This window comes from Mustela nivalis, assembly GCF_964662115.1.
Source record: "Mustela nivalis genome assembly, chromosome: 4".
Taxonomy (NCBI): Eukaryota; Metazoa; Chordata; class Mammalia; order Carnivora; family Mustelidae; genus Mustela; species Mustela nivalis.
Window position 1 is genome coordinate 32828525 of NC_139023.1, and position 27068 is coordinate 32855592.

Sequence of the window (27068 nt, forward strand, 5' to 3'; positions counted from 1 at the left end):
TTAAATCCAGAGAGATTTTTATTACACAATTCGATTTTTACATCAATAAAATCTTAGATATATAACAATACAGATGAAGGAACAAGAATTTAATTTGTATTGAAATAAATATTAGATATACAAAGCACACAGAGTGAAAAAGGGTCACAATAAATTAAAGTGGAGACATCATTTTGTTCAATCACCAAAGAAAGCCCTTGACACTTTCAATTTCACACCATCAAATTTATCATTCTTGCTGATTTAAGCAGAACACAAAACAAATATGGATCCCAGGGCTTACTTTCACAGGTACCAGCATAGATAATTTACTACAGTGATCCAATTTGGAAATCAGTAGGGACCAGTAAATCACTGCATAAAAGAAAGAGCGAATGAGGTCCTTTTTCCTTAGTGTCAGCAGGCTATGATTATTATGTTTATTAGATTTTCTTGAAAGGACTTCACATTTTCTCAAATATTCAGGAGAAATATATTTCCCCTCTGAGCCCTGCATTAGCATTTATGTGTGTTGGTCTTGAATATAGGAGAATGATGAATTTTTCAATTTATTTTATAAATTTATACAGTCTGGATAGTATTGGCCTGAAGAGTATAACTCCCCAACCTGTACAATATTAGATATTAAAAATGGATTCAAGAGAAGTTACTAAGAAATGCTGACATACTATATATACAAATTTTTTAGTTCAATATATCCCATTATATGGAGCACCAGAACTAATGCATTTATAAATCAAGCAGTTTTTTATGGCTCTTTCCAATCTTTGTGACCCTTTTACATTTGTTCCAATATAGACACGTCACAAATGTTTCCTGCCCAAGACTTTGCCCATTTGGTCTCAACTTACAAATATATATTTATGATATAAGCAAAAATTCATGTCAAAAGCAATTGTTCTGCTTTAAAGGTACAAAAGAAAATCTGGAATTCAACTGTCATGAACCAAGAAAAAAAATTAGTTTAAGAGGACTGAGCATATCAAAAAGTTAGTTTTAAGAACGCTATGAAGGACAATGTGAAAGGACTCTGGAGACTTTCCTTCTCCTTTAGTAGGAGTTAATTTTTAGATTCCAGCAAAGGTATCTACCAATTTTTTCCTTATCACTTTCCTAAGAAACAGAATCTGCTTTAGATTCTAAAAAATACTGAACTTTATCACATCAACTCAAACTCAAAGCAGTTTTCCTATTTGCCCTGCACAAGAGTGTTCTAGAGAGTTCACACCACAGACAGACAAAACCAGGTTCCTTCTAAGAACCCACCTGAACACCACCTTAGAAGGTACAAATGTCCTAGAATAATTACTACCAGGAATCCTTCCAAACTTTTAGCAGTTCCTTTCTTACCCTTAATACCAGATCCAGTAATACTCTTCCATTCTGCACATTAGCAAGAGGGCTGCTCATTAAAACAAACCCTGGAAAAGACTCCTGGATTTATAAACACACATCTTTGGCACACTATCTATTGAACTACATGATCATATAGCCTCTGCAGAATTCTCCTGATCGTAGAGAAATTCCAATGAGGTGTGAAAGAGAAACTAGCTGTCACTGCAACTCAAACTGAATTTACAAGTCTAGATATTATTCTTGATAAAATAACCAAAAATCTCAATATGCTTTTACATTATTACCATGAGAAGTCTAAATTTTAAGAGGTTGAACTGGTTTTATCTTGTGTACCTACAAAAGGACCATGAAAAAATTTTAAGTACCATTTTTCTATACACCTGAAAATTAAGGACAAAGAACATTTTGTAATTCATGTATTTTTAGGTGATTTAGGCATTATTTATAAAGAAAAAACAACAACACAGAGTCCATGATCTGAATAATGCTGCCCTAAACTGTGGCCTGTATTACCATTTGACTAGAACATTAATAATTAAACATTAATAGGGTAAACATTAATAGGGTACTCTTCCAGGTTTTCAACATTTCAATATTTTACTATGATTTCAATATAATTCAATACATAGTAGTGTAATTTCAATTCATTACTATGTACTCACCCTAAATGTTCACTAAATATTTATTGAATTTTGAGTAATTACATATTAAAAAAGGTGAAATCAGATCCTTAGTTTTATGGCTGACTCCGCACTTTTGGTGGCATTTAACCTTCCAACTGGGCCTATGACCTGAGGAAAGAGTGCCATCTACTGATCACATCCGTAACTGACTGGGATTACTTTCTCCCTTGAGGTTTGTTTCCTTAAGAGTCAGAATCAAAATTGATCTAAGTTTGGGTGGTAGCTTTGAGGCTAGCAGATCTTAAGGGGATCTGGGCAGGCATGAGTGGGGTAAGAGTTTCAGAATAACTATATGAATCAAAATAAACTCCTTAGGATTAGATAAGAGTCTTTAACCACAATCCCTCAAAATTAATTTCATTCACTCTGATCTCAAACTTTAAAAAAAAACACACACACAATCTCAGTTCCACTTATCTTACTACATATACACTCATCTTCCTTTCCACATTGAATGATATTCATGTCCTAAACTTACAAACCTAATCAGAATTTTTGATCTTGATTTTTAGAAAGAAAAGGTATTGTAACAGCTTTACAATTCATAGTTATTAAAGAGACCTCCTAAGTCTTTCATAAAAACTTCTGGTTTAATATCAGCATGCATTAATTTTTCTGTAAGGGAAATTCCTAAATACCTAAATTACTTGCTTACTTCCAGGAGCAAAATTACTATTTAAGAAATTTCAGTTTGGGACTGATATTAAATAGAGTTTATATTCACAAGGCATCAGGTATACAAAAGGAATACATAATTCTTGTTATAATAAAAGTAGGTTTTATTTTAGGCTTCCACCTGTCCCAGAGGGTTTAATATCTAAAAGTCCTAGAATAGCATTACAGCACTTGTTGGATGCTGACTTTTTTAAACTTGGAAGTAAAATGAAGTTCAGCTATGCTATAATTTCTTCTACTTCATTCATTCCATATACTGCTACTGTATTTCCTTAATTTTAATTTGATAGATGTACATATTAAACTGTAATTCCAGATGTAAAGTCAGCTGGTTGTACATACACATATCATGGGATTCCTAGGTACTAGCTCATGCAAACTAAACATCCAGTAACACTCAAATTGTAAAGTTTACTTTTTCATGAATTGAGGAGTTTTTTATTTAAAAATCAAACCTTCCATTAAAGAATAGTCCAACAGGAGCATATGAGAAATATAATCCTGTTATGTGATAAAAAGCCTCAACTTTTAAAGCACAGGGTATTCTACATTTTTTAGTTTTAATATTAAGATTCTTTTCATCAAGCCAACATGAAATTATTCCCTCTAGGGAAATCTTTTTGACCAACAATAATTCCGAAACTAAAGAGGAAAAACTCAGAACAGAGGCACACTCATAGGTCATTAAAAGACAATCAGTAAAAACAGCTCACAAGAAGAAAATTAACGGAAAAAATGGTGAAATCTGAGTAAGTTCTATACTTTAATTAATAGTATTGTTCCAAGGCTAATTTCTTAGTTCTGATAAATGCTATATAGTTATGTAAAGTATTAATATAAGGGGAAGCTGAATAAAAGGTATACAAGAACTCTATTTTTGCAACTGTTCTATAAATCTAAAATTATCTCGATTTTTAAAAATTGTAGAAAACAAAAAAACACGTAACTTAAAAATAAATATGACTTCAGCTGCCAAGATTTCCTGATATAATTCAAGACTTAATTTTTAAAGACATCATTAGAAATCAGGAATATGTTTACTTAACATTATAGTCACTTTATTGCTCTAGAAAATTAGTTCTTAAAGCCATCATATTACATATATAGTGATAATGAGGCTAGCCACACACCCACCCACCCACCCCAATCAACTGTATTGCATGAGGCTGCTTTTCTAACTTAGTAGATAAATATTAAAAAAATACAAAAACAGTTGGCTACAGTTGAGCTATCAAGTAGACATCACATTTCCAAAGATGGGAAAGTTGAACAAAAAGAAAACTGATGTTACTGACAACTTACTAATAAATGTATGAGAAATCCAATTACATGCAGACAGAAGAAAACTGGTTACAAAAACCATTACATCACTGTGTACTAAAACTTCTGCAGTGTTTTAAACATTCCCAACCATGCAACAGTAATTAAAGATCAGAATGAATTTTATAAAGAAGTTGAGAGCAGCTCAACAAACAGGATTTAACATATTATACAACTCAAATCACAGCTGCATAATACACCCAAGACTCCCAAATTTACCTATGCATTAAGAAATTAAAATACACACTAATCCCCCACAATTCATTTTCCAGCCCCATTCCCCACCAATTATCTTACCTATCAATCTTTCCATTTAACCTTTTAAGTCATATTTGATGGGCAAGTATGTAATCTACAGGATAATCTTCATTATTATTTCAGAACAGACCCAAGCACAGGCATATGCTCAATCTTCAGTTACATTCCTTTCAAAAGACATCTGAACTGCTGCAACTGTCTATGAAAATTCAAGCCTAAGAAACCAAGAAAATTGGCAGTCAAGAATCTAATTCTATAAACTCCAATAATGCTAATCATCTATGTGTCCACATTTGTAAAAGGGTTTCCAATTTGAGAAAGGTACCTTGATGGGTATCTAACAGGAAAGCCATATAACCACTAAGGCTTTCTGACGTGGAACAGCAGTGACCCCAGATAGTGACCCAGTTGGCTAACACGCTTACAGTTCAGCCTTTTAAAAAATATTCAAAGCCACATTCAGTAGTTATGGAAATAAAATTTGGAAGATCATAGCATAAGATACAAGATGCATGCAGAATTCCTCTTAAAATGATATATCCAAAACAAATCCTAACAAAGCAGCAGAACATGAATTTAATAACAATCTGAAATCAAATATAGTGGTAAATGTTTCTTTTAAAACCATCAACCAAAATTACTGAATGGCAAAAGAATACTGTCTCAAAATATGATGAATTCATGTATGTTAATATTACTATAATGGAATCATGCCAGATATAAATTTAGGGTACCAATTAGGTTGAAAGAAATTTTAAAGCTACTTTTACAAGAGAAATAAAAGTACTTCATGATAAAGGCACAGCAGCATTTAAAAAAATTTCTGATACACTGATCACAGGAAAGAAACTTCCTTAACCATTAATAACACAGCACAATAAAATTTTCTTGGGAACTTTTTAAAAGGCTTGATTTAACATGCCAGGAAAATGATGAACTTTCCATTGAGATGCGTTTATGTAAATTGGATTGAGGTCAGTTTTACACCTGGAATTAACAACCCTTAGCAGAAGTACCAACTGCTAAAAATGCTTATTTCTACTATATATAACTTAGCTGGATGTTAAACTACGCAACTGTTGGTGCCAGTCTGCTTATAAAAGCAATACTCTGGAGACAAAGTCTTCTCACAAACAGTGGGCAAGCAGGTTTCATTATTACGTGTTCAACAACAATCCTCAGTTCATTAAACAAGGTCCTGCAAGATAAAACAGTTTTCGTTCAGACACAAAAGGAAAAAGAATACAAAACAAATGCCGAGGAAGGATTTCCCATAGTCAGTAAAGAATCTGAAGTAAAAGTAATAACTACAATGCACTGTAGGAAACACACAAAATAAAATTCTCAAAATCAACATTTATGTGTTTTTTTGAGGGGAGGTGGGGGGGAGTTCATTTAACAAAAGCATCTAATAAATGGTTATCTCCAAGGGCTGAGATAAAGGATGATTTTATCTTTACAGTAGAGGCACATCATTTTCACATTTAACTTGGGTATATTCAACTAGTTCTAAAAAAGAGAGCAACAGGGTGAAAACTATATACTATGGGCACTCCCACCTACTATTTTCCTTAAATTTATTGCCTTAGGGAGGCTGGGTAGCTCAGCTGGTTGAGCAAAGGCTGGGTCAGGCTCCCCGCTCAGCAGGGAGTCTGCTTCTCCATCTGACCCTCTCCCTTCTCATGCTCTCTCACACCATCGCAAATAAATAAATAAATCTTAAACAAACAACAACAACAACAACAAAAAAACACTATTGCCTTAAACATAATGTCTCTTAGGGGTGCCTGGGTGGCTCAGTGGTTAAATCCTCTGCCTTCGGCTCAGGTCGTGATCTCAGGGTCCTGGGATCGAGCCCCGCATCGGGCTCTCTGCTCAGCAGGGAACCTGCTTCCTCCTCTCTCTCTGCCTGCCTCTCTGCCTACTTGTGATCTCTGCCTGTCATATAAATAAATAAAATCTTAAAGAACAAAACAAAACACATAATGTCTCTTAGAGCTTTCCTCATCTACAGAACAGGCATATGTACTCATGGGAGTCAGCTGTAGAGTAATTTGAGTGAGACAGCACAGAAGTTACTCAAGAAAGGCCACTTCCCAGTTGGATCATCCCACTGATCAAACCAGTTCTTGTCTACCTTCAGACTTTAAGTCCAACTCTTTAACATCAAATGCCCTCCAGAATCTGGTCTTAATCGAATTTTCTGCTTCATCTCCTCTCCCACTCTCTGCCACGACCCCTATATTCCAGTTGTGTTGCAAATTTATGCCCGAAACACATTGTGCTTGCTGCCTCCAAAGGACTCTTTATTACATACTGTACACACCACACATACATTGTATAGGCTAACAGACACAAAATCATGTATGTTGGTAGAACTGTAATTTACAAGAGATTCTGATATACCACCAGAAGTAATTTTCATTATTCACTTTTGAGTTTTCACTTTATCTGCTGACTCATCCTGCACACAGACAATTCCTGTTCTACCCTTCTGTATCCTGTGTTGGGCTTCCTTATCTTAGTCTTCCCCAAATCCTAAGCTCCAACCTGCTAAATCTTTCAAATTTATCTCTTTTATTTTACACAGAATTAGTTCAGGCTCTGAACTACTCTCCCAGTCTCCAAAGTGGTCCATTCTTCCTCTTGCTGAGGATGTAATGCATTTTCTGGAATACTTCTAAATCAGATCTCATCATCTTCTCAACCCCTCCATCTTATGAACTCCAAATGCTCTTCCTATCTTGAAATAAATTCCAAACCCTTTCATGATCTTGTCCGTCTTCCCTTTGAAGCACTGATCTTCAGAACTCCCCTATATACGTCAGTAACTCCAGCAACATGCACTTTTTCAGGCACCCACGTGCCAGAACTCAGACTTCACCAACACACAATCACTGTCTTCTGAATAAATGACTAATGAATAAAACTAGATGGCACCGTAAAAATACTCTAAGCAAACCCCACAGGTTACAGATGAGGCCTCAAGAGGCCAATGGCTTGCCTAAAATCACAGGGCCAGTTCTTTCATTCAAGGCTCTCCTTGGCATAATCTAGACCAAGTCACAGTGCTGGAACAGTGGACAATAAACGGTCAGTGATGATCAAAGTGTCTCCATATGCTGTCAAGTAGGGTGACCATCAGCCAGACATTGCTTCTGAGTGTGTGAAACTGGCTAATGTGACTCAGGAACTGGGTTTTAAAGTTTACAAATTCTCTCTTTTTTTTTTTTAAGATTTTATTTATTCATTTGACACTAGTAGGGGGAGAAGCAGAGGAAGAGGGAGAAGCAGACCCCCCACCAAGCAGGAGACTGACATAGGGCTCAATCCCATGACCTGGGATCACGACCAAAGCCAAAGGCAGATTCTCAACCATCTTAGCCGCCCAGATGCCTCTAAAGTTTATGAATTTTAGTTTTTATTTCAATGGTCAAATGTGGGGCACATGGGTGGCTCAATCAGTTAAGCATCTGACTCTTGATCTCAGCTCAGGTCTTGATCTCAGTAGTGAGTTCAAGCCCCAAGTTGGGCTCCACAATGGGTATGGAGCCTACTTAAAAAAAAAAAAAAAAAAAAAAAAAAAATCAAATGTGGCTGCCCATTGCCATACTGGACAGCACAGTTCTGAACAATCTACCCTTGACATCTAAAAAGGACTGATACCTTTAACATGGGAATGGATACTGTAAGTAAAAATGGTAGAAGCTGGCAAAATCCCTAACAAAAAAGTGTAGCACAGAAAATGTAGTTTTATAGGCTGTTTATCAATATTTATAAGCTCAAATATTTCCCATTTCCTTTCCACTGTTTTCATGTGTGTTGTGTGTTTACGGGAGATCCTTGAAAATGCTTATTAGCACATACTTGTATTACCTGGATCCTGCTATTTCCTTTTTTATCCCATTGGACACTTCTAAATTTTTCTGTGTGCTAATCTGACTTAAGGGCAAGTGGGAAAAATGGGATTAGAGATAAAAAGGGTATAAAGAAGCAGAAAAAAACAAAGCTGCTGATGAAAAATGGATTACTAGGGCAGGAGACCAGAAGATATTGTCTGAAATGAATACATGAACCAGATACAAAACAAGGGCAAAAACTCATGGAATCAAGTAAAACCGAAAGTTTATTTCTGACTAGGGACTCTTTAAGAACCTGTGTCTGAAGCTAGCTCTATTTTAGGAAGTACTGTAAGAAAGACATTGTCTAACAGAACATAAAAGCTCCTCCAGGATAATTAGAATCACAGAAAAAGGAAAATAAACTATGTATTAGAAACACAACAGAATCTAAGCACGTTATTGCTTCATTTCATCCCCAGGAGATTTTTCTCCTCTACCAATGAAAAAATTAAAATTTAAGTAACTTGCCTAAAGTTAAAAACTTGCCTAAATCTATAAAACAAAAACTATAAAACCTGCCTAATCTAAAAAACATGGACCAGCATTCGATTTCAGTTCTTTTTACTTTGCTCATGAAAATAAAGATCATGCTAAAACACTCACTGGATTTCTGACTGAATTCTACTATACAATGAATTTATTTTAAATTTGCAAACAAAAACTGTGTTAACATTAGTATTCTCAGTAACATATCCAGGAAGCTATTAAAAACAGCTATTCTTTTCAGTTTTACTCTAACTTCTGAGATCCACATGCATAACTCAGCTATCACTGAAGCCTCCATTCCTGAACATTATAGTAAGTTATTAAAATATTACTGCTTCTGGGACGCCTGGGTGGCTAAGTTGGTTAAGCAGCTGCCTTCGGCTCAGGTCATGATCCCAGTGTCCTGGGATCGAGTCCCACATCGGGCTCCTTGCTTGGCAGGGAGCCTGCTTCTCCCTCTGCCTCTGCCTGCCATTCTGTCTGCCTGTGCTTGCTCTCTCCCCTTCTCTCTCTCTGATAAATAAATAAAATCTTTAAAAAATATATATATATATTACTGCTTCCTCATTTTTCCACTCCAAACTATTCTGCACAGGACTACCAAAAGAATATGATCATGTCCCAACCATGTCCAAACCATCATTCTCATACATCTAAAAGATAAGTTCCAAACTTTTTATCCTGAAATTCAAGAAATTTTATGATATGGCTCCAATATACATTTTTAGTCTTAAGTGTAACCACTTACCATTCAGAATCCCTGGTAGAGTCAAACAGGTCTATTCTGTGTGTCATAAATACAGCTTGTTACCTCTTGGCTCTGAACTTGTGTTCCTACTATATTCCTAAAATGCTTTCACCTATTCTGTCTTATTTGAAGGCTTTAATCTTTCTTGAACAAATTAAAACCTCTGATTTGTGAAACTTTCATGGACTCTTTTTATTTCCTGATCTCTCCTTCCTGTGGACTAAGTATTGATACGATAAAGCAAAACATAACAATGCATCATACATGCGTTTGTGAACTCATCCTTATTATTTGACATACAGTTTTGTTTCTTCAATTAGGAGAGTGCCTTGAGTTTGGAACTAATGTCTTAGACATCTTTAAATTCCTTAAACTTAAATACTGCTTTACTGGTGTACTATTTTAGTGGAGATCAAGGTAAATCTGGTCTCAGCTTGTAAAAAGAAATACAACCACCTCCTCACCAATCCTACTAAGTCCCGGAACTTTAATTTACAAAAATATCACTTGCTTCTAAATTCTAACATAAAAGAAGCTAGACAACTCTTACAAATTATAAATATTTTATCTCACAATACTCTCAACAAACAAGACATTTAAACTAATCACCAGCTTACCGACAATATGGATTTCTTCTAGAGGAATATCGAAGAGTAAGAAATCTATAGTATATAAAAGGCTGGAGCAAACTTCCTTGGCCACTGAAATAAACAAATCAAGGGCAAGAAATACACATTATCAATTCTTATGTATGCTCTCAAAACTTAAAGCAATTTAACCAGTGCCTGTGTGTGTCTTCATTCATTAAATGGTCATGGTAGGGGCGACTGGGATGCTCAGTTCATTAAGCGTCCAATTCTTGAATTCGGCTCAGGTCATGATCTCAGGATCATTGAGACTGAGCCCTGTATCCAGCTCAGTGCTGGACATAGAACCTGCTTAAGATTCTCTATCTCCCTCTCTCTCCGACCCTCTCGGCTCGCTTGGTGCACATGTGTGTACACCCTAAGTAAAATAAAATAAAAAATGGTCATGGTAATACCTATCAAGTCTTAATCAAAGTTACTCTTTTTTCTTTAAGATTTATTTATTTAGAGAGAGAACAAGAGTGCGAGCAAGGGAAGGGGCAGAGAGAGACGAGAGAGAGCAGCAGACTCCCTACTGAGTGCAGGCCCCAACATGGGGCTTTGATTTCACAGCTCTGAGATCATAAACTGAGCAGAAATTAAGAGCTGGACACATAAGCCAGCCAGGCACCCCTAAATCAAAGTTATTCTTAAAAGAAGTAAAAGAGTGGCACCTGGTTAGCTCAGTTGGTAGAGCATGCAACCCTTCATCTTGGAGTTTTTAAGTTCAAGCCCCATGTTGAACAGAGAGCTTACTTAAAAAAAAAAAAAAAAAAAGAAAGAAAGAAAGAAAAAGAAAAAGAAATAAAAGAATATATGTGATTGCTAACAAGTAAAATGTTATTGCTTAAATTTTTATAAACATGTATTTATGTATATATTACTTTTAAAAACTTTAAATGCTATTAAATGAACCAGAAAATGTATACAGGTGCCCGGGTGGCTCAGAAGGTTAAGCCTCTGACTTCAGCTCAGGTCATGATCTCAGGGTCCTGGGATTGGTCCCAACTCTCCCTGTTGCACTCCCCACTCAGGAGGGAGTCTGCTTGTCCCTCTCCCTCTCCTTCTCCCTCCCCCATCTCTCTCTCAAATAAATAAAATCTTTCAAAAGAAGAAAATGTATAAATGCTTCCATAATTACCACTAATAACTGATTATCAAATTCTGAAACTTTACAACATAGCAAATGAAAAGTGGTTCATTTTACTTATTTTTTTTTTAAGATTTTATTTATTTATTTGACAGAGATCAAAAGTAGGCAGAGAGGCAGGCAGAGAGAGAGGGGGGAAAGCAGGCTCCCCACAGAGCAGGGAAGTCTGATGCGGAACTTGATCTCAGGACCCTGGGATCATGACCCCAGCTGAAGGCAGAGGCTTTAACCCACTGAGCTACCCAGGTGCCCCAGTTCATTTTATATAAACAAAAAAGCTAATAAAATCACACAGGTTCCCTAGTAAATTCACATAGCTTATTCTACTATTTTGCTTGGTTAAACATAATTTTAATACCTAAGAGCCATATATATATTTATGAAATTCTAAGTCAAGAATTTCTTCCTAGAAAGACCATCTGGATTAAGACATTTGCCAGCAATAATTACAAATTAAATGCATCACTATTTGGATAGATAATAGCAAGGCTATATATATTACCTTTATTTGATAGAGTTAATATGCAACTATGTAAAGTCTTGATTATGAAAACCACACAGCAACCTTGAAGAATGCAGAGCATAAAACTATACATATTATAATTCTATATTAAAACTTTTTGAAGAAATACATTAAAGATGCTAACGTGGTTTTTAAACTTAATTTTTACCTTTTCTTCTGAACTGAGATATTACTTTCATAATAAAAATTTGTGGTTACAAACTAATCACTAAACTAAATGTCACATCCACTTTCCCCAAAAACTCCTGTGACAAATCTTTAACTCTTCAAATTGAAAAATACACATACTAAAAAAAATACAAGAATGCCTGGGTGACTCAGTGGGTTAAGCCTCTGCCTTTGGCTCAGGTCATAGTCTCAGGGTCTTGGGATCGAGCCCTGTATCAGGCTCTCTGCTCGGCGGGGAGCCTGCTTCCCCTTCTCTCTCTGCCTGACTCTCTGCCTAACTGTAATCTCTCTCTCTGTGTCAAATAAATAAATAATTTTTTTTAATTTAAAAATTAAAAAATTTTAATTTAAAAATTTTAAAAAAAGGAAAATACAGAAAGGAATATTCAATGAAAAATTTTCCATCATCCAAGTTAGCTCCTTCCTCAGAATTACAGCTCAGTCTCTAATATTAATCCTTCCAAAAATTCCCTCGCACAAGGGCATATAATGACTGACACTGATACAGTGCTCACTATACAATGCACTGAATCCATTTAACAATTCCAAGAGAGAAGTGGCATTATCACTCCCATTTCAAAGATGAAGAAACTGAAGCAGAAAAAAACATTCATATGCCCTTAAATATACAAACACATCCCAAAATATAAAAGGGAACACCCTACACAGTTCTTAATAAAAAAAATTTTTTTTTTAAAGATTTTATTTATTTATTTGAGAGAGAGAGAGAAAGCACAAGTAGGCAGAGCGGCAGGCAGAGCAGCAGGCAGAGAAAGAGGGAGAAGCAGACTCCACTGAGCAGGGAGCCCGTTGCGGAACCTGGGATCGTGACCTGAGCCGAAGGCAGCCACTCAGCCAACTGAGCCACTCAGGCGCCCTTTAACAAATTTCTAAATTTTCTTTATCTTGAGGATTATCCCCAGCACAACACATAAATTTCCCTCGTGCTTTTTTTTAGCTTCAACCAGTTCACCTTAGCATTACTATTATGTAACAAGCTCTCTACTAACGAATAAAGCTACAAGATCTCATCCTCTTATCTTTTTTTACACTCATGTCCATGTATACATAAGATAAACTCACAGACTTTACCTTCATTTTTAAATACAAAGCTTGAAGCATTGCTCAGAAAAATATAACGTAATGAAGGCTTCTAATATTAGATTGTCTTTTTTTTATTTAAAGATTTTATTTATTTATTTGACAGAGAGAGATCACAAGCAGACCGAGAGGCAGGCAGAGAGAGAGAGAGGGAAGCAGGCTCCCCGCTAAGCAGAGAGCCCAATGTGGGACTCAATCCCAGGACCCTGAGCCGAAGGCAGCGGCTTAACCACTGAGCCACCCAGGCGCCCCTAGATTGTCTTTCTATCATGGACGGACCATCTAAGGAATAATGACTTCAAGTTAATTTTATAGTTTGTGTTATATGCGAATGATATTAAATCATCAAGAGCTTTTCCTATGAGGGAAAGCTTATAATCTTATGTTAGACTTTTAAAATAACAAGGTGATTTCTCTCTTTAAATATCTCTGGTAAATTCTCATCTCTTTTACAATAATCTTGAAAATTAAAATCAGTTTAAGGTTTTTTTTTTTTTTAAGATTTTATTTATTTATTTGACAGATCACAAGTAGTCAGAGCAGCAGGCAGAGAGAGAGGGGGAAGCAGGCTCCCTGCTGAGCAGAGAGCCCGATGTGGGGCTCGATCCCAGGACCCTGGGATCATGACCTGAGCCGAAAGCAGAGGCTTAACCCACTGAGCCACCCAGGCGCCCCAAGGTTTAAGTTTTTTAAATGTGAAAAAAAAAAAAAAATCAATGCTCAAAAGGCTAAGTTAATGATCACATCAACTAGAATCCAGGTCTCTAACGCCCAATAAGTCTTTCCACTCTACCATTTCAGACTTTATTTAGATTATATTACCTAACTTATGATCCTACAGCCTGAGCAACAGGTGGTGATCCTGGAGTTTCCAGAGAAAAACATTACTTAAAAGAATGGAACGAATGCATTTATGAGGAAATCTATAAAACTGTTACTGGCTTACAGACTGCTAAAGAGTCAGACATGCAAAAATCTCACTCATTAAGGCAATGCACACTAAAATGAAATATTTCATAAAAAATAAGTTTTTTGCGTTAATGAGATCATGGAAAACGGCAAATACAGACATCTTAAAGTCTGGCATGGTCTATTAAGTATAAAATGCACTTAGCTTAGCCTCAGCAAAACCAGTTCTAGGTTAGAGAAAACACATGCACAAAAATATAAGCAGAAAGGTAAAAAGAGGGCTCAGTCAAAGCAGCATACAACTCTTGATCTCGGGGTTTGAGATCCACATTGGGAGTAGAGACTATTTAAGATAAATAAAAAAAAATTTTTAAGAAGATAAAAAGATGTTCATCCATCAATATTTAGAAAAACAAAACTCTGGAAACACATGTTTCTCCATCAACATGGAACAGGTAATAAAATGCAGCATATGACCAAACACTACATGGCCATTAAATGGAACAAACAAGAATTGTATCTATCAACATGAATAGGGCACGAAAACATACTGGAGGAGTGGAAAAAAGCAAGATGCAGAGAACAGATGGATTATGGCACTTCTGACGCAAAATAAAAAACAAAAAAACAAAAACCCCCAAATCCTGCACCCATATGTATTTTCTTTTCTTTTTTTTGTAGGAAGAGAGGCAGGCAGAGAGAGGTGGGAGCAGGCTCCCCGCTAAGCAGAGAGCCCAATGCCGGGCTCGATTCCAGGACCCTCCAGGATCATGACCTTAGCCGAAGGCAGAGGCTTTAACCCACTGAGCCACCCAGGCGCCCCCATAGTATGTATTTTCTATGTATCTGTATAAATATTTTTAACATGCACAAAGATGTAAGAGAAGAGGACAGAACTGCAACAACTCAGAGTCAAATGGTATTTTAGCTTTTATCTGTAATGTCCTCTTATTGGAAAAACTAAAAAAGCAATAATCCAGGCAGAAATGTAGTTTTTTTTCCCTACTGATCTGAATTTTTCTCCAATTTAGCTTTGAAGCTAGTAATTTTTTTCTTTCCACAACAAAGAAGATAAACAAATTAACAGAGACAGAGAAGAACTTTTGACTTGGTAACCAAAGCTTATGCTCCTCCATTTTCTTCTTTTTTTCAAGTTTTCATTTTAATCACCCAGTGCTTATCACAAGCGCACTCCTTAATCCCCATCATCTTTTTTACCCATTCTCCCACCCATCTCCCCAGAAATGAGCTTTTAAAACTTAAATGCAAGAATCTTGATGGGGAGGGTCAATACTAGCCTGTTTTAATTTCTAACAGGACAGAAATTTATTTATGCCTTACTGCTATAATTAAGAACAATCAAGGGACGCCTCGGTGGCTCAGTTGGTTAAGCATCTACCTTCAGCTCCGGTCAGGATCCCAGGGTTCTGGGATTGAGTCTCAGGTCATGCTCCCTGCTGAGCAAGGAGCCAGCTTCTCCCTCTCCTCCCAGCTCGAGCTCCCCTCCCCCTAGTGCTCTCTCTCTCACTATGTCTTTCTCTTGCAAATAAAATCTTAAAAAAAAAAAAAAAAAAAAGATACAAAACACAGAGGTGATAATAGGCAGCTATCAGTATCAGACCGTGATTTTTCTGAAAGAAAAACCATCTAAATAATGGCAGACACATAAAATGAGGCTTCCTAAGATTCTTTCAAAGGCAGCAATTCTAAAATAAATTTTCAAAACAGTAAACGGTAAATCACAAGCAATGATAAATAAGCAAGTTCCTAGGTTTACCATAACATCTCAGGTTCTCTACGATACAATAAAAAATGGCTGCTAAGATCAATCTAGCTCTGCATATCAGTATCTAACAAGATTTAAGCAAGATGAAATGAGCAAGATGAAATAATACCTTTATTACATTAACTTGGTTATCTGCCTCCCAAAACAAATGTATTTTTATTCTTACCTAAAAAGCATAAAAACTGTAGCAGGCATCAAGAATATTTCATTACAAGCAATAAATTTCAGAATATTCTGTTGATTAGCACTTAATTTATCCAAGATAGATCTCAGCAGAGGTAAACTATTTGAACCCTTTGCCTAAAACATAAGAAAACAGTATCAGAAATAATGAAGCATTTTTGATTACTCAAATATCTTCTTTCTTTAAACAAACAGCATATCCAACAGGTAATACAACTAAAAGACATTTTGGAAATGGTAATATAAAAGTTTACAAAATAATGTAAAAGTTAGTGTATATTTTCCTGCTTTGCTGGATTTTGTGTATTTGAAAAGTAAGACAACTTTAGTAAGTCATTTCCATGCTTTTTTTTTTTTTTTAAAGACTAGATTATTTCACAAAAAAATAGTGGTTATTTCAACCTTACCATAACAAACTACCTAGTAATACAGTTAAGATATTTCTGAGTCCTTAGCTAAATAAATTACAGTATCCCATTACTACTGTGACCAAAGAACTGTATGAATAAAGAAACAGGCCAACACAAGTCAAACATTTGGATATTTTAGTATATGTGCTGCGGAAGCGAGCACAAACATTTGGATATTTTAATTCAACTGTCAGTGCATATGCAGTCAATCCACCTGGCACACTTAATGATGCTTCCTGTTCGAACCTAGGAATAAGAAAATATTTTCGGAAAGCAGCAGTTCTGAACACTAAAGTATGTTAAAATTAAGCAACGACAGAACAAGAGATCTTAGACAACTTACCAAACCTAAATGATTTTTTTAAAAAAACAAAATCTATTTCAAATTTCAAAAATTCTCTGGGGACTGGGAGTATTCTGCAATATAATCATTTACCTATAAAGTGTACTTTGTGAAACTTAAATAAAAATTTTCAAACTTAAGACTTTCAAATGACTAATAATTTACAACAAGTCTGCAGGGATTGAAGGAAACTTTCCTGACAAATACCAAAATGTCTTAGAATTCAAATTCATGTCAACAATCTGCAATGCAGGAGTCAAAAAAAAGGCAGAACTTTACTTACATCAAGGACCTTTTTCGTGTATGTGGCAGCATGAAGCAAAGAAAATAACAAGACTGGGAAAATACTCACTGGAGAAAACAATTAAGGAAAATGTTTAACATTTATCAAGTACTTTGTAAAACAGGCTATGTATCATGCCCAATATAGATCTGAACCAGTATCTGCTAAAAGAACTCCAGGGATGGCTTCTGTTGTTTTACTTTGGAACCAAATGAAATTTTGTTTTTCTACCTGTAAACAATTTCATAAAGCTCAGTTTTTTTATTACAGTGAAAAGGTTTTTTTTTTCTTTTCTACTAAATAATAAAATATTATGAACATTTGCTAAATTTTATCAAAATTCAGGCCACCTCAAAATATTACCACTTTTAACCCCAAAATGGCCATCCTGGCCTGAATAATTTGGCCTTCAAATATAAAGCAGTCTTTGGTCCTGCTTTCCTCATCGAAACTGCTCAGTAGAGTCTGGGATAATGGTTTAGAAAGTAATTCCTCAGGGGTGCCTCGGCTGGCATAGTCAGTAGAGCACAGGACTCCATCTTGGGGTGGTGTGAAGCCCACACTGGAAGTAGAGTTTATGTAAAAAAATAAAAATTAAAAAAAAAAAAAGCTTGTAAATAGTACTTCCCCAATTTTCCTCAACTAAAGATCTTTCATTATTTCTTTCCTACAAGATTCCCATTATTTCAAGATACTGTACCTACCTTGCTTGTACAGTTCATGTGTTCTCAATCTGTACAAATAAAAAGCATATACATGTATGTGTGTGTATATATATATATATATATATATATATATATATATTTGGGCTTTTGTAGTACAGTTAATTGAGAGTCTCATCAGTTTAATTACAGACACGAGGGGCGCCTGGGTGGCTCAGTTGGTTAAGCCACTGCCTTCGGCTCAGGTCATGATCCCGGAGACCTGGGATCGAGTCCCATATCGGGCTTCTCCTGCTTTGCAGGGAGCCTGGTTCTTCCTCTCCCTCTGCCTCTCCCCCTGCTTGTGCGCTCTCTCTCTCTCTGTCAAATAAATAAATAAAATCTTAAAAAATAATAATAATAATAATTACATACACGATTTGAGTTCAACTGTTTGGCTTTATGTCATGGATAAATATGCAATTCTCATTCAGCTTTTTGAATAACGAAAATTGCTCAAAAGATCCTATTTACCCCAATTTCTGCCAGGCTGCTAATAAGAACAACAAAACTTGTCAAGTATTTTCATAAAATGTTACAAACTGTTAGTTCATTATGAATGGCAAAAATACATGTCCTAAAAGTATTTGCAGGGGCACCTGGGTGGCTCAGTGGGTTAAAGGCTCTGCCTTTGGCTCAGGTCGTGATCTCAGGGTCCTGGGACTAAGCCCCACATTGGGCTCTCCGCTCAGCCCTTCCCTCTCTCTCCTGCCCACTTGTGATCTCTGTCAAATATATAAATAAAATCTTAATAAAAAAAAAAGGTTTTTGCAGTTTATGGGGTGCCTGCATGGCTCACTCAACAGAGTATGCGACCTGATCTCAAGGTTATAACTGCAAGCCTAATGTTCAGTGTAGAGTTTACTTATTTAAAAAAAAAAATAAAAAAAAAAATGTTTACATTTTTAAAAAAATGTTTACATTACCCTCATTTGGGGAAAAAAAAAAAGTACATGCAGTTTCTAAGAAATGAACCATTGTATTTTTTCTACACTAAATGAAAGCTTAGGTGTGATGGGAAATGGTGATTATTGTAACACAAGGAGTTCCAAATCCATTACCACCATAACTCATTAGGATCCAAAAATGCCTAATTCCAACTGGCAAGCAAGACAGTAACCTATTATACACAAGGATTAGGAAAATCCTACCTAATATAGTTCTCCAAGTTGATATCTTGACCAATTCTTCCCTGACACTAACAAGAATTAAGTAAAACGCCAATCTCCTCAGTGAAGACCATGTGGAGACCATGTATATATAGTTTCACACTTTTTAATCAATCAAGATCCCTCTGAAACTGATGAAAGCTACAAGCCTCTCCTCTCCAAGGCTACTGTAAAATTCTGTTGCTTCTTAAATAGTTAAATTTAAACCTTGACGCATATCCTAACTTGAAGCCTTGATTCAGTAGAAGCGATGCAGGTAATGAAAACAGAACCCTGAAAGGACAGTCAAGATATCTGGGTTCCAATCATGGCTCTGACATTAACTTCATATCCTAGGCTAAGTTTCATCAAAGTTAAGATTTCTCTCCCTCTCAAAGAAATAAATTTTTTTAAAAGGGCGGGGTGGGCAATGCCTGGGTAGCTCAGTGAGATAAGCATCCAAGTCTTGATTTCAGCTCAAGTCATGAGTTTGGGTCATGGGATGGAGCCCCGACCCGGGTCTATCTCTGCGCTCAGCAGGCCTCCAAGCTCAGCAGGGAGTCTGCTGGAGATTTCTCTCTCTCTCTTCCTGCCCCCCCAATCCTGCTAGTGTGCTCTCTCTCAAATAAATACTACCAAAAAAAGCTACAGATTTCTAATGAGTTTTTTATCACTAACATTCTATAGTTCACAAATCGTTGATCAAAGATTCATAATTTGGGGGCAGCTGGGTGGCTCACTGGGTTAAGCCTCTGCCTTCAGCTCAGGTCATGATCTCCTGGGACTGAGCCCCGCATCAAGCCCCGCATCAGGCTCTCTGCTCAGCAGGGAGCCTGCTTCCCCCTCTCTCTCTGCCTACTTGTGATCTGTCAAATAAATAAATAAATAAAATTTTTTTAGAAGAGAGATTCATAATCTTAGCTTTCATTGTCACTTTTAAACTATCTAGAAAATGTAAAGAGTGAAAAATCTACAAAGTTAAACTCTAAGTACCTATCATCATTAGAGCAAGGACGGCATCACCTTTTTAAGACCGAAGATCAGAACACAACTTTGTAATATGATTTGGGGCTCACCCTTTATTCACTAACCTAATACTCAAATACTTTAAGAATCAAATTAGTATTTCTTGCCAGTTACTAGTTTAGGCTCTTCCTATTGCTCACCACTCCCCAACCTCTAATGTAAAAATTAAAGGAACACGAACTCCTTACTCTTCAACACTCCCAAAGGGAGGGGCTAGTAAATAACCAACTGCAGAGAAGACAGAGAGGTTATCTTAACTGGTCCTGAGCCCCACTGGACATCAACTCAGGATTCACTCAACAAAACTTGGTGACCACCTGCTGTGTAGACTGGCTTTGTCTAGGCAGACAGAAAGATTTCAAAATTATATTAAAGTGTTACGCAGGGATTCCTGGGTGGTTCAGTGGGTTAAAGCTTTCTGCCTTCGGCTTGGGTCATGGTCTCAGGGTCCTGGGATTGAGCCCAGCATCCAGCTCTCTGCTCAGTGGGGAGCCTGCTTCCCTCTCTCTCTGCCTGCCTCTCTGCCTCTTTGTGATCTCTCCTTCTGTCAAAAAAATAAAATCTTAAAAAAAAAAATGTTACACATACATTAACTGTAAATTAGGTAGATCTTTTAAGTCAGAAAGACCTTGTCAGCATTACTATGTACTTGCCAGTGTGATGTCAGGCAAGTTATTTGAAACCCCTTATCAATATGATATTCTGGACATCTGGGTCTGCTCAGTCAGTTAAACCTTTGCCTTCTGCTCAGGTCATGATCTCAGGGTCCTGGGATCAAGGAGCCCCACATCTGGCTCCCTGCTTAGCAGGAAGTCTGTTTCTCCCCCTCCCTCTCTACTTCCACCAGTGCTCTAAAATATAAAATCTTAAAAAAAAAAAAAAAAAAATATATATATATATATATAAAATATGTATGTATGATGCTCACTATGATTTTTTTCAGTGTTGCAAGGACTAAGTATGCAAAGTTCATATGCACTGACAAAACAGGTACTCAAAATATTTCAGTTACCTACTCTTTTTTCCTTAAGACTTTTAAAAAATCTATTTAAAATCTGGTACTTCACAATCATAGAAAGTATTATCTAAATAGGTAATATTTAGCCCTGGAGACAGATTTTATTGTGTTTTCCATTAGGTATAGTTATGTAGACACATGTATAGCTTATGAATTTATCAGAATATATCAAACATTTAAAAACTCTTAAGAGCAGCACTTAAAGCACAAAATACTTTCTGGAGGGACAGAGGAACCATACTGGGGACAGACTATTAAAAATGACTGAGAAACTCCAGTCACCCTTTGCCTCACAATGCACATTAGCAGATCAAAAGTCCTGTAGTAAAGAAATCTACTTAAAACTGTTTAATCTAGAGCTTCCCCTCCTTCCCAACCCTCCCCAGCCTTTTGAGTAAAGCTATTCTCACCCAACACACTTTCGAAATGTGTAAACATACCATTTCAAATGAGTTATTTCACTCTCATTAGCTCCAAAGACTATACGTGTCCTTATTTTCTACTCTATCTGCAGTAAATACTAAATTTTTATTGTATTTATTATCTAGTTTTCTGCTTAAATAAGTTATTTCTTGAATTTCCATTTGTTTCTAGTTCACTAGGAGTTGAAAGAGCTGAGGATTTCTCTTTTTTTAAAGCAAGACATACGGACAATTTCCCAAAGATGTGAATTAAATGAAAAAAAAAAAGTGTAAATACTAAAATAAGCCCTCCATAGTCCTGTGCTTTGAATCTGAAGTTTGAAATACCCATTGCTAATACAGAAGCTTACAAGAGGCAAGAACAAAGATACAAAATTTAAAATTCCCAATCTGCTCTTCAAATTTAGATTTCACATGTCAGAATCAGAAACTCTTACACTAAATGTATCTTCATTCAAATTAAGTGTCAACAAACCAACTAACCTAGGTTCATGGAAGCCCTCATGGTTGAACCCCTCCTATTGCCAAAAATAATCAGAAGAGATCTCCTACACTTGGTAGGTGACTTCTTGTCAAAAAGGCACAAAAAGGATACTTGTAACAGGGTAGGAATTGACAAAGATGAGTGAGTACAGCAGGTAGTGGCAGCTGTCTTCTAGTAAAGCCTGGGCGAGGAATGCTCTGCTTAACTGGAAATGTGGTAACCTTTGGTGCAGCCTCAGAGCACTGGTAAGAGCATTTGCCAGTAAAGCACGTTGATAAAAGCTTGCAGCTTCATGCAACCTGCAAATTACCAGAGGAGAGGTTATCCTGAGACATAACAACTAGCAGCTCTCTTCCTCCTTTGTGGATTGCATCATAATTGCACAACCCCTAAATCTCCTACTTGTCAATAGAAAAGAACTACTTGACTCTATAATACTTCCTAGAAGCATCCCTTCATAGATCTGCCCAACTGAATTTTATAAAGCAGTCATCTTCTTTAAGTGCAAAAATCAAAAATGAAAAAAATATGTGCTTTCACAAAGCACGGGACCTAAGACATCCTTCCAGATGGTGCTATAACTGAGTTATTAGCACCTAAAGCATGAGACCTGTGTTTGATCTGCTCCAGAACCTCTTGCAATTTAACAAGCCCGGCACATAAAAGGCAGTCCGGGAAAACCCACCAAACAACTGAGTATCAAAGGCAGAAAATCTGTGTGATACATACCCAAGAACAGGCAGGACAAACAGAGCAGAGCAGTAAACTGTGAACAAGCGAGAAAGCCACATCGCCGTGTCCAGTTTATTGGCCATCATGAATTGCTAAATTTAAAAAAGAAAAATACTGTAGTAACTAAGCCTGCAAATTATCTTTCCAAGGGTGAAGATCACGTAGTCTTATTCCTATTCAAAATGTTTTAACAACCCTGCAGAGATTACTTAAGATCATTAAATTGTGAAAACTCCTTAAGGCAACTGTTTCACCTATCCGCTCAGCGACTCCTCTGAACACCCTATAGTTCTGATTCAGAAAAGCGTCAGAAATACTTCAATAGAAAAATACCAGCTGATATTTAAAAACATAAAGACTAAGAAGAAAGAAATCATTGGAACAGAAACTTAACTACAATTGTCTGTATTCCTTCAACAGTTGTGATACTGGCTTCATTTATTTTAAAAGAACGTTAAATAAGGACTAATTGCTCTCAAGAGAACCATAATGCCTATTTTTAGAAATCTCAAATTCAAATAGACAGGTTTTAGAGCTGAGTAAAAAGGCATCACACAAAGCCAATCTGGATTAAATAAACCTTACAAAGGAGAAACGTAAAACCATGGGAACACTCATTCACTACCTAACTCATAATAATTTGCTTAGATAAACACAAGGCCCGACATACTCTCAGGGTTCAAAATATAGCTGTCAAATGTTAAAGAGTCCCTGCCTCTTCAATTTTATGACTTTCTTCATCCCCTTGGAAGCTGCCCCATACATCTTACCCTATTTCAGTGGCCCTAAATTAAACTCCCATAACCCACTTGATTCTCCATGTTTTCTCATTCTATCTTTGCCCTTGCTATGTTTGCCAAGGATGGAGCTATTAACACTAACAGAATCACTTAAAATCTGTTTTCTCTTCAAAATGTATCTTGTATTCAAATCCTAAAGCGGCTTTAATGTTTTCTGATAGAATCTACGTTAATAATTTTTACATCAAAGTCCAATACAAACACACATGGATATATAAACTTCTACAAAGAAGTTTCACAAAATAGTATCTTCCCAATGTGTAATGGATTTTGGTGCTTTGTACTCTATTTAATGTTTAGAAATAGTGTTTTCACTAAAGGGATTTCAAAACTCACTAATGAATCTTAACATGGAGTCTAAAACACTACTCTAAGCAATCTAACTTAATTATCTTTTGAAAGATACAAAAACCAGGTGGCTGGGTGGCTCAGTTGGTTAAGCGTCTGCTTTCAGTTTAGATCATGATCCCGGGGTCCTGGGACAGGGTCCCACACAGGGCTCCCTGCTCAGTGGGGAGTCTGCCTGTCCCTCTCCCTACCCACCTCCCACTCAGGCTCTGTTCCCGCCTAATAAATCTTTAATAATAAAAAAAGATAGAAAACCTTTTGGAAAAATCCAAGTACATTTTAAAATCCAAAGATGTTTCACTGCATGTCTTTTTAACAATATTCAGGTAATTTTTGGATATATGCCTAGTTTATTGTATCCAAACCTACCACACTGTGACTTCTCTAAATTTAAATGATCACCCACAGTCAAGTGGAAGAATGAATCTAGCTTAGAGTACACAGGTTCTCTAGAAAATTCAGAAATTTACACTACAGCCTGAAATTTTAGAACATGTTCTTTGAAATTTAAGCTTAAGGGCATCTGGCTGGCTCAGTCAATGGAGCATGCAACTCTTGATCTTGCAGTTGCGTGTTCAAGTCCCACACTGGGTATAAAGATTGCTTAAAAATAAAATGTTTGGGGCACCTGGGTAGTTCAGTCAGTTAAGCAGCTGCCTTCAGCTCACGTCATGGTCCCAAGGTCCTGGGATAGAGCCCCATGTCCACCTCCTTGCTCGCAGAGCCCACTTCTCCCCTACTTGCCATTCCCCCTGGTTCTACTTGTTCTCTCTCAAATAAATAAAATCTTTTTTAAAAATTTAAAAATAAATCTTTTTGGGGTGCCTGCGTAGTGCAGTGGGTTAAGCCTCCGACTCTCAGTTTCCGCTCAGGTCATGATCTCAGGCTCAAGCCTGAAGCTGGGCTCTGTTTTCACACAGAGTCTGCTTAAGTTTCTCTCCCTCTCTAAAATATATCAATCTTTATAAAAATAAATATTTTTAAAAATAAAATAAAATGAAATCTATTTGGTTTGGGGTGGTTATTTTTTTTTTTTTTAAGATTTTATTCATTTCTTTGACACAGAGAGATCACAAGTAGGCAGAGCAGCACAGAGAGAGCAAGGGGGAAGCAGGCTCCCTGCTGAGCAGAGAGCCCGAGGTGGGGCTTGATCCCAGGACCCTGGGATCATGAACAGAGCTGAAGGCAGAGGCTTAACCCACCGAGCCACCCAGCCGCCCCTTGGGTGGATATTTTGTAATAAATCACTTATCTGTTCATTTTATTTTGTACACCTTTATCTACCTGCATTTTGGTACACAGTAAAAAAGGTTTAAAAAAGTATATTGGTTTATTCTTTTTTATTTTTTAAATATTTTATTTATTTTTTTTGACAGAGAGAGACACAGTGAGACAGGGAGCAGAAGCAGGGGGAATGGAGAGGGAGAAGCAGGCTTCCTGCTGAGCAAGGGAGCCCAATATAAGGATTTGATCCCAGGACCCTGGGATTATGACCTGAGCCTAAGGCACACAATTAAAGAGTAAGCCACTCAGGCACACCAGTTAACACTTTAAGAGTCAACAATCCAGTCACGTTATAGTTTGGGGGGGGGGGGGAATCAATGAACGTTGGGTGAAAACCTACTGAGGTGAAAAACTATTCACACAGTCTCAAAGCACCATGCCACAGAAAGGTATCTTTACAGTGGAGAGTCTGCTGGATACCACCTGAACCAAATAATCAAACTTATCTCCAATGATGACATAAATTAACACAAAATGTTTCCTGAAATATATATAATGCACGGAAAATGACCAAGTATCACTTATGGAATATTCCTACCAAAATATTCAACTTGAATCTAGTTATACAGGGAAAGAAAACAAGCAACTTCAGTTTGAGAAGCAAAACAAGTCTGAAATGGTACAAAGAAGGCAAAACTATTCTAGACTAAAGAGACTTAATGCCAGTAAAAGCAAAATGCTTGCTTGTACTAAATCCTGGATAAGGAGGAAGCAGCTTTAACAGGCAATGGAGGAAATCTGAATATGGATTATAAATCAGATAATAACATGTATCAACGAAATTTAACTGCAAAAATTGCAGCGATGGCTGCACTGTGGGACTGAACAATACTTAAGTATTTATGAATTAGCCATCATTGTGTATGCAACTAATTCTCAAAGGGTTCAACAAAATGAAAAAAATTGTGTCTATAAATGGAAATGCTGTAAAATGTTTCAAGTGGAAAAAATGTTTAAGGGGGGGGGGAAACATATATTCATAGTGTTTAAAATTAGAGGGCAACAATGCTTTAGGGACAACTTACTAGTAAGCAGATCTGCACGTTAACAATAAAATATTTAGGGACGCCTGAGTGGCTCAGTCGGTTAAGCGGCTGCCTCTGGCTCAGGTTATGATCTCAGGGTCCTGGGACGGAGCCCCACATCGGGCTCCCCTGATCAGGAGCCTGCTTCCCCCTCTCCTCCCGCTAGTGCTCTCTGTCACTATCTCTGCCTCTATCTCAAATAAATATTTAAAAAAAATAAATAAAATATTAACAGAAACCTATTATCTCTCTTCGTAAAGAAGGACAAAATGACGAAAAGAGAAACAAACAAACAAAAAAACCCACAAAACAAAAAACAAAAGACTGCTCTTCCCCCACTGCGTAATTTTCATATAATCCCATAAAACCGGCAGAGACATTCTCCGCGAGCACGCGTGTGCGGAATGAGGCCTGTGTCGCGGCACCACCTCAGCTGGCATCTTCAACCTTGGAACCTAAGACAATTAGAAACTGGCGGGGAGGGGGGGGACGGGGGAGGTAAGAAGGCCCGACTTCCCTGGCATAGGGCTAAGAGCCACCTGCTCCAGCCCGGCCCACAATGGCTCAAGAAACAGAAAACTTGTAGCTTCCTCTACATCTCTGCTCAAGATCCCTCCTCGCTGCGCTACCCCCCACCTCAATCACTAATCCCAGCCCCCGGCAGCACTGAGGTGGAACGTCTCAGAACGGTCTTGGCGACACCTCCGGCTCCCTCCTAACTCCAGTAAATCGAAAGAGAAGACCCTGCTCGCTCACTTACCACTGCTCCCGCCCCTTGGGGGCCGTTCGGGGCCGTATCCGCCATGGGAGAGCCCACACGCGCGCCTGGGACGCTGAAATCGGGAAGGGAAAAAAAGGGGATGTCAGCACGGAGCCGCGATTCCGGTAACCGGTTTCCTTATCCCGTGCCACAAGCCCGCCGCGCCCTACGCGAACTCCGAACCTCAACAGGAAAGTCTCGCCCGCTCCGGAGAGCACTGCCTCGAGAGCACCCGGAGTGGCGGGGAAATAACCTGCACGACACCACCAAGAGCAAAGCCGGATTTCTAGAAAACCGGGGAGAGGCGGAGCTTCTGAGCTAGACCCAACAGGGCCGAGCGAACGCCGCCGCCGAGCGCAGGTTCTTGCCAAACCCGGAAGTGCTCCTTTCACTTCCGTAGGGAAGAGGCG

General features: G+C 37.4%; 1 protein-coding gene across 3 annotated transcripts; it reads right to left on the reverse strand.

Moving 5' to 3' along the window:
- On the reverse strand, positions 1 to 27068 carry TMEM33 (transmembrane protein 33). 3 transcript variants are annotated; one of them, XM_082728791.1, is made up of 9 exons: positions 26842 to 27068; positions 26659 to 26731; positions 22439 to 22533; positions 21821 to 22008; positions 16911 to 16978; positions 15858 to 15991; positions 10046 to 10129; positions 5370 to 5490; positions 1 to 4507 (listed from the first exon to the last, which is right to left on the reverse strand). In XM_082728791.1, the coding sequence occupies exons 2-9, from the start codon at positions 26701 to 26703 to the stop codon at positions 4502 to 4504; spliced, it is 741 nt and encodes a 246-aa protein (XP_082584917.1). In that variant the 5' UTR covers positions 26704 to 26731; positions 26842 to 27068; the 3' UTR covers positions 1 to 4501. The 3 variants fall into 3 exon arrangements, with proteins under 3 accessions (XP_082584917.1, XP_082584915.1, XP_082584916.1); XM_082728789.1 differs by having other exon boundaries at positions 1 to 5490; XM_082728790.1 differs by having other exon boundaries at positions 1 to 5490; positions 26912 to 27067.

Excerpts from the sequence above, each read along its gene's own strand:
- TMEM33 (XM_082728789.1), bottom strand. The coding sequence starts at position 26,703 with ATGGCGGATACGGCCCCGAACGGCCCCCAAGGGGCGGGAGCAGTG. Across the intron at positions 22,009-22,438 it reads TTTGTCCTGCCTGTTCTTGG|GTTGCATGAAGCTGCAAGCT; the intron begins GTATGTATCACA and ends GGTAATTTGCAG. Across the intron at positions 16,979-21,820 it reads CAATTCCTACCCTGTTACAA|TGAGTATTTTCCCAGTCTTG; the intron begins GTATCCTTTTTG and ends TGTTTTCTCCAG.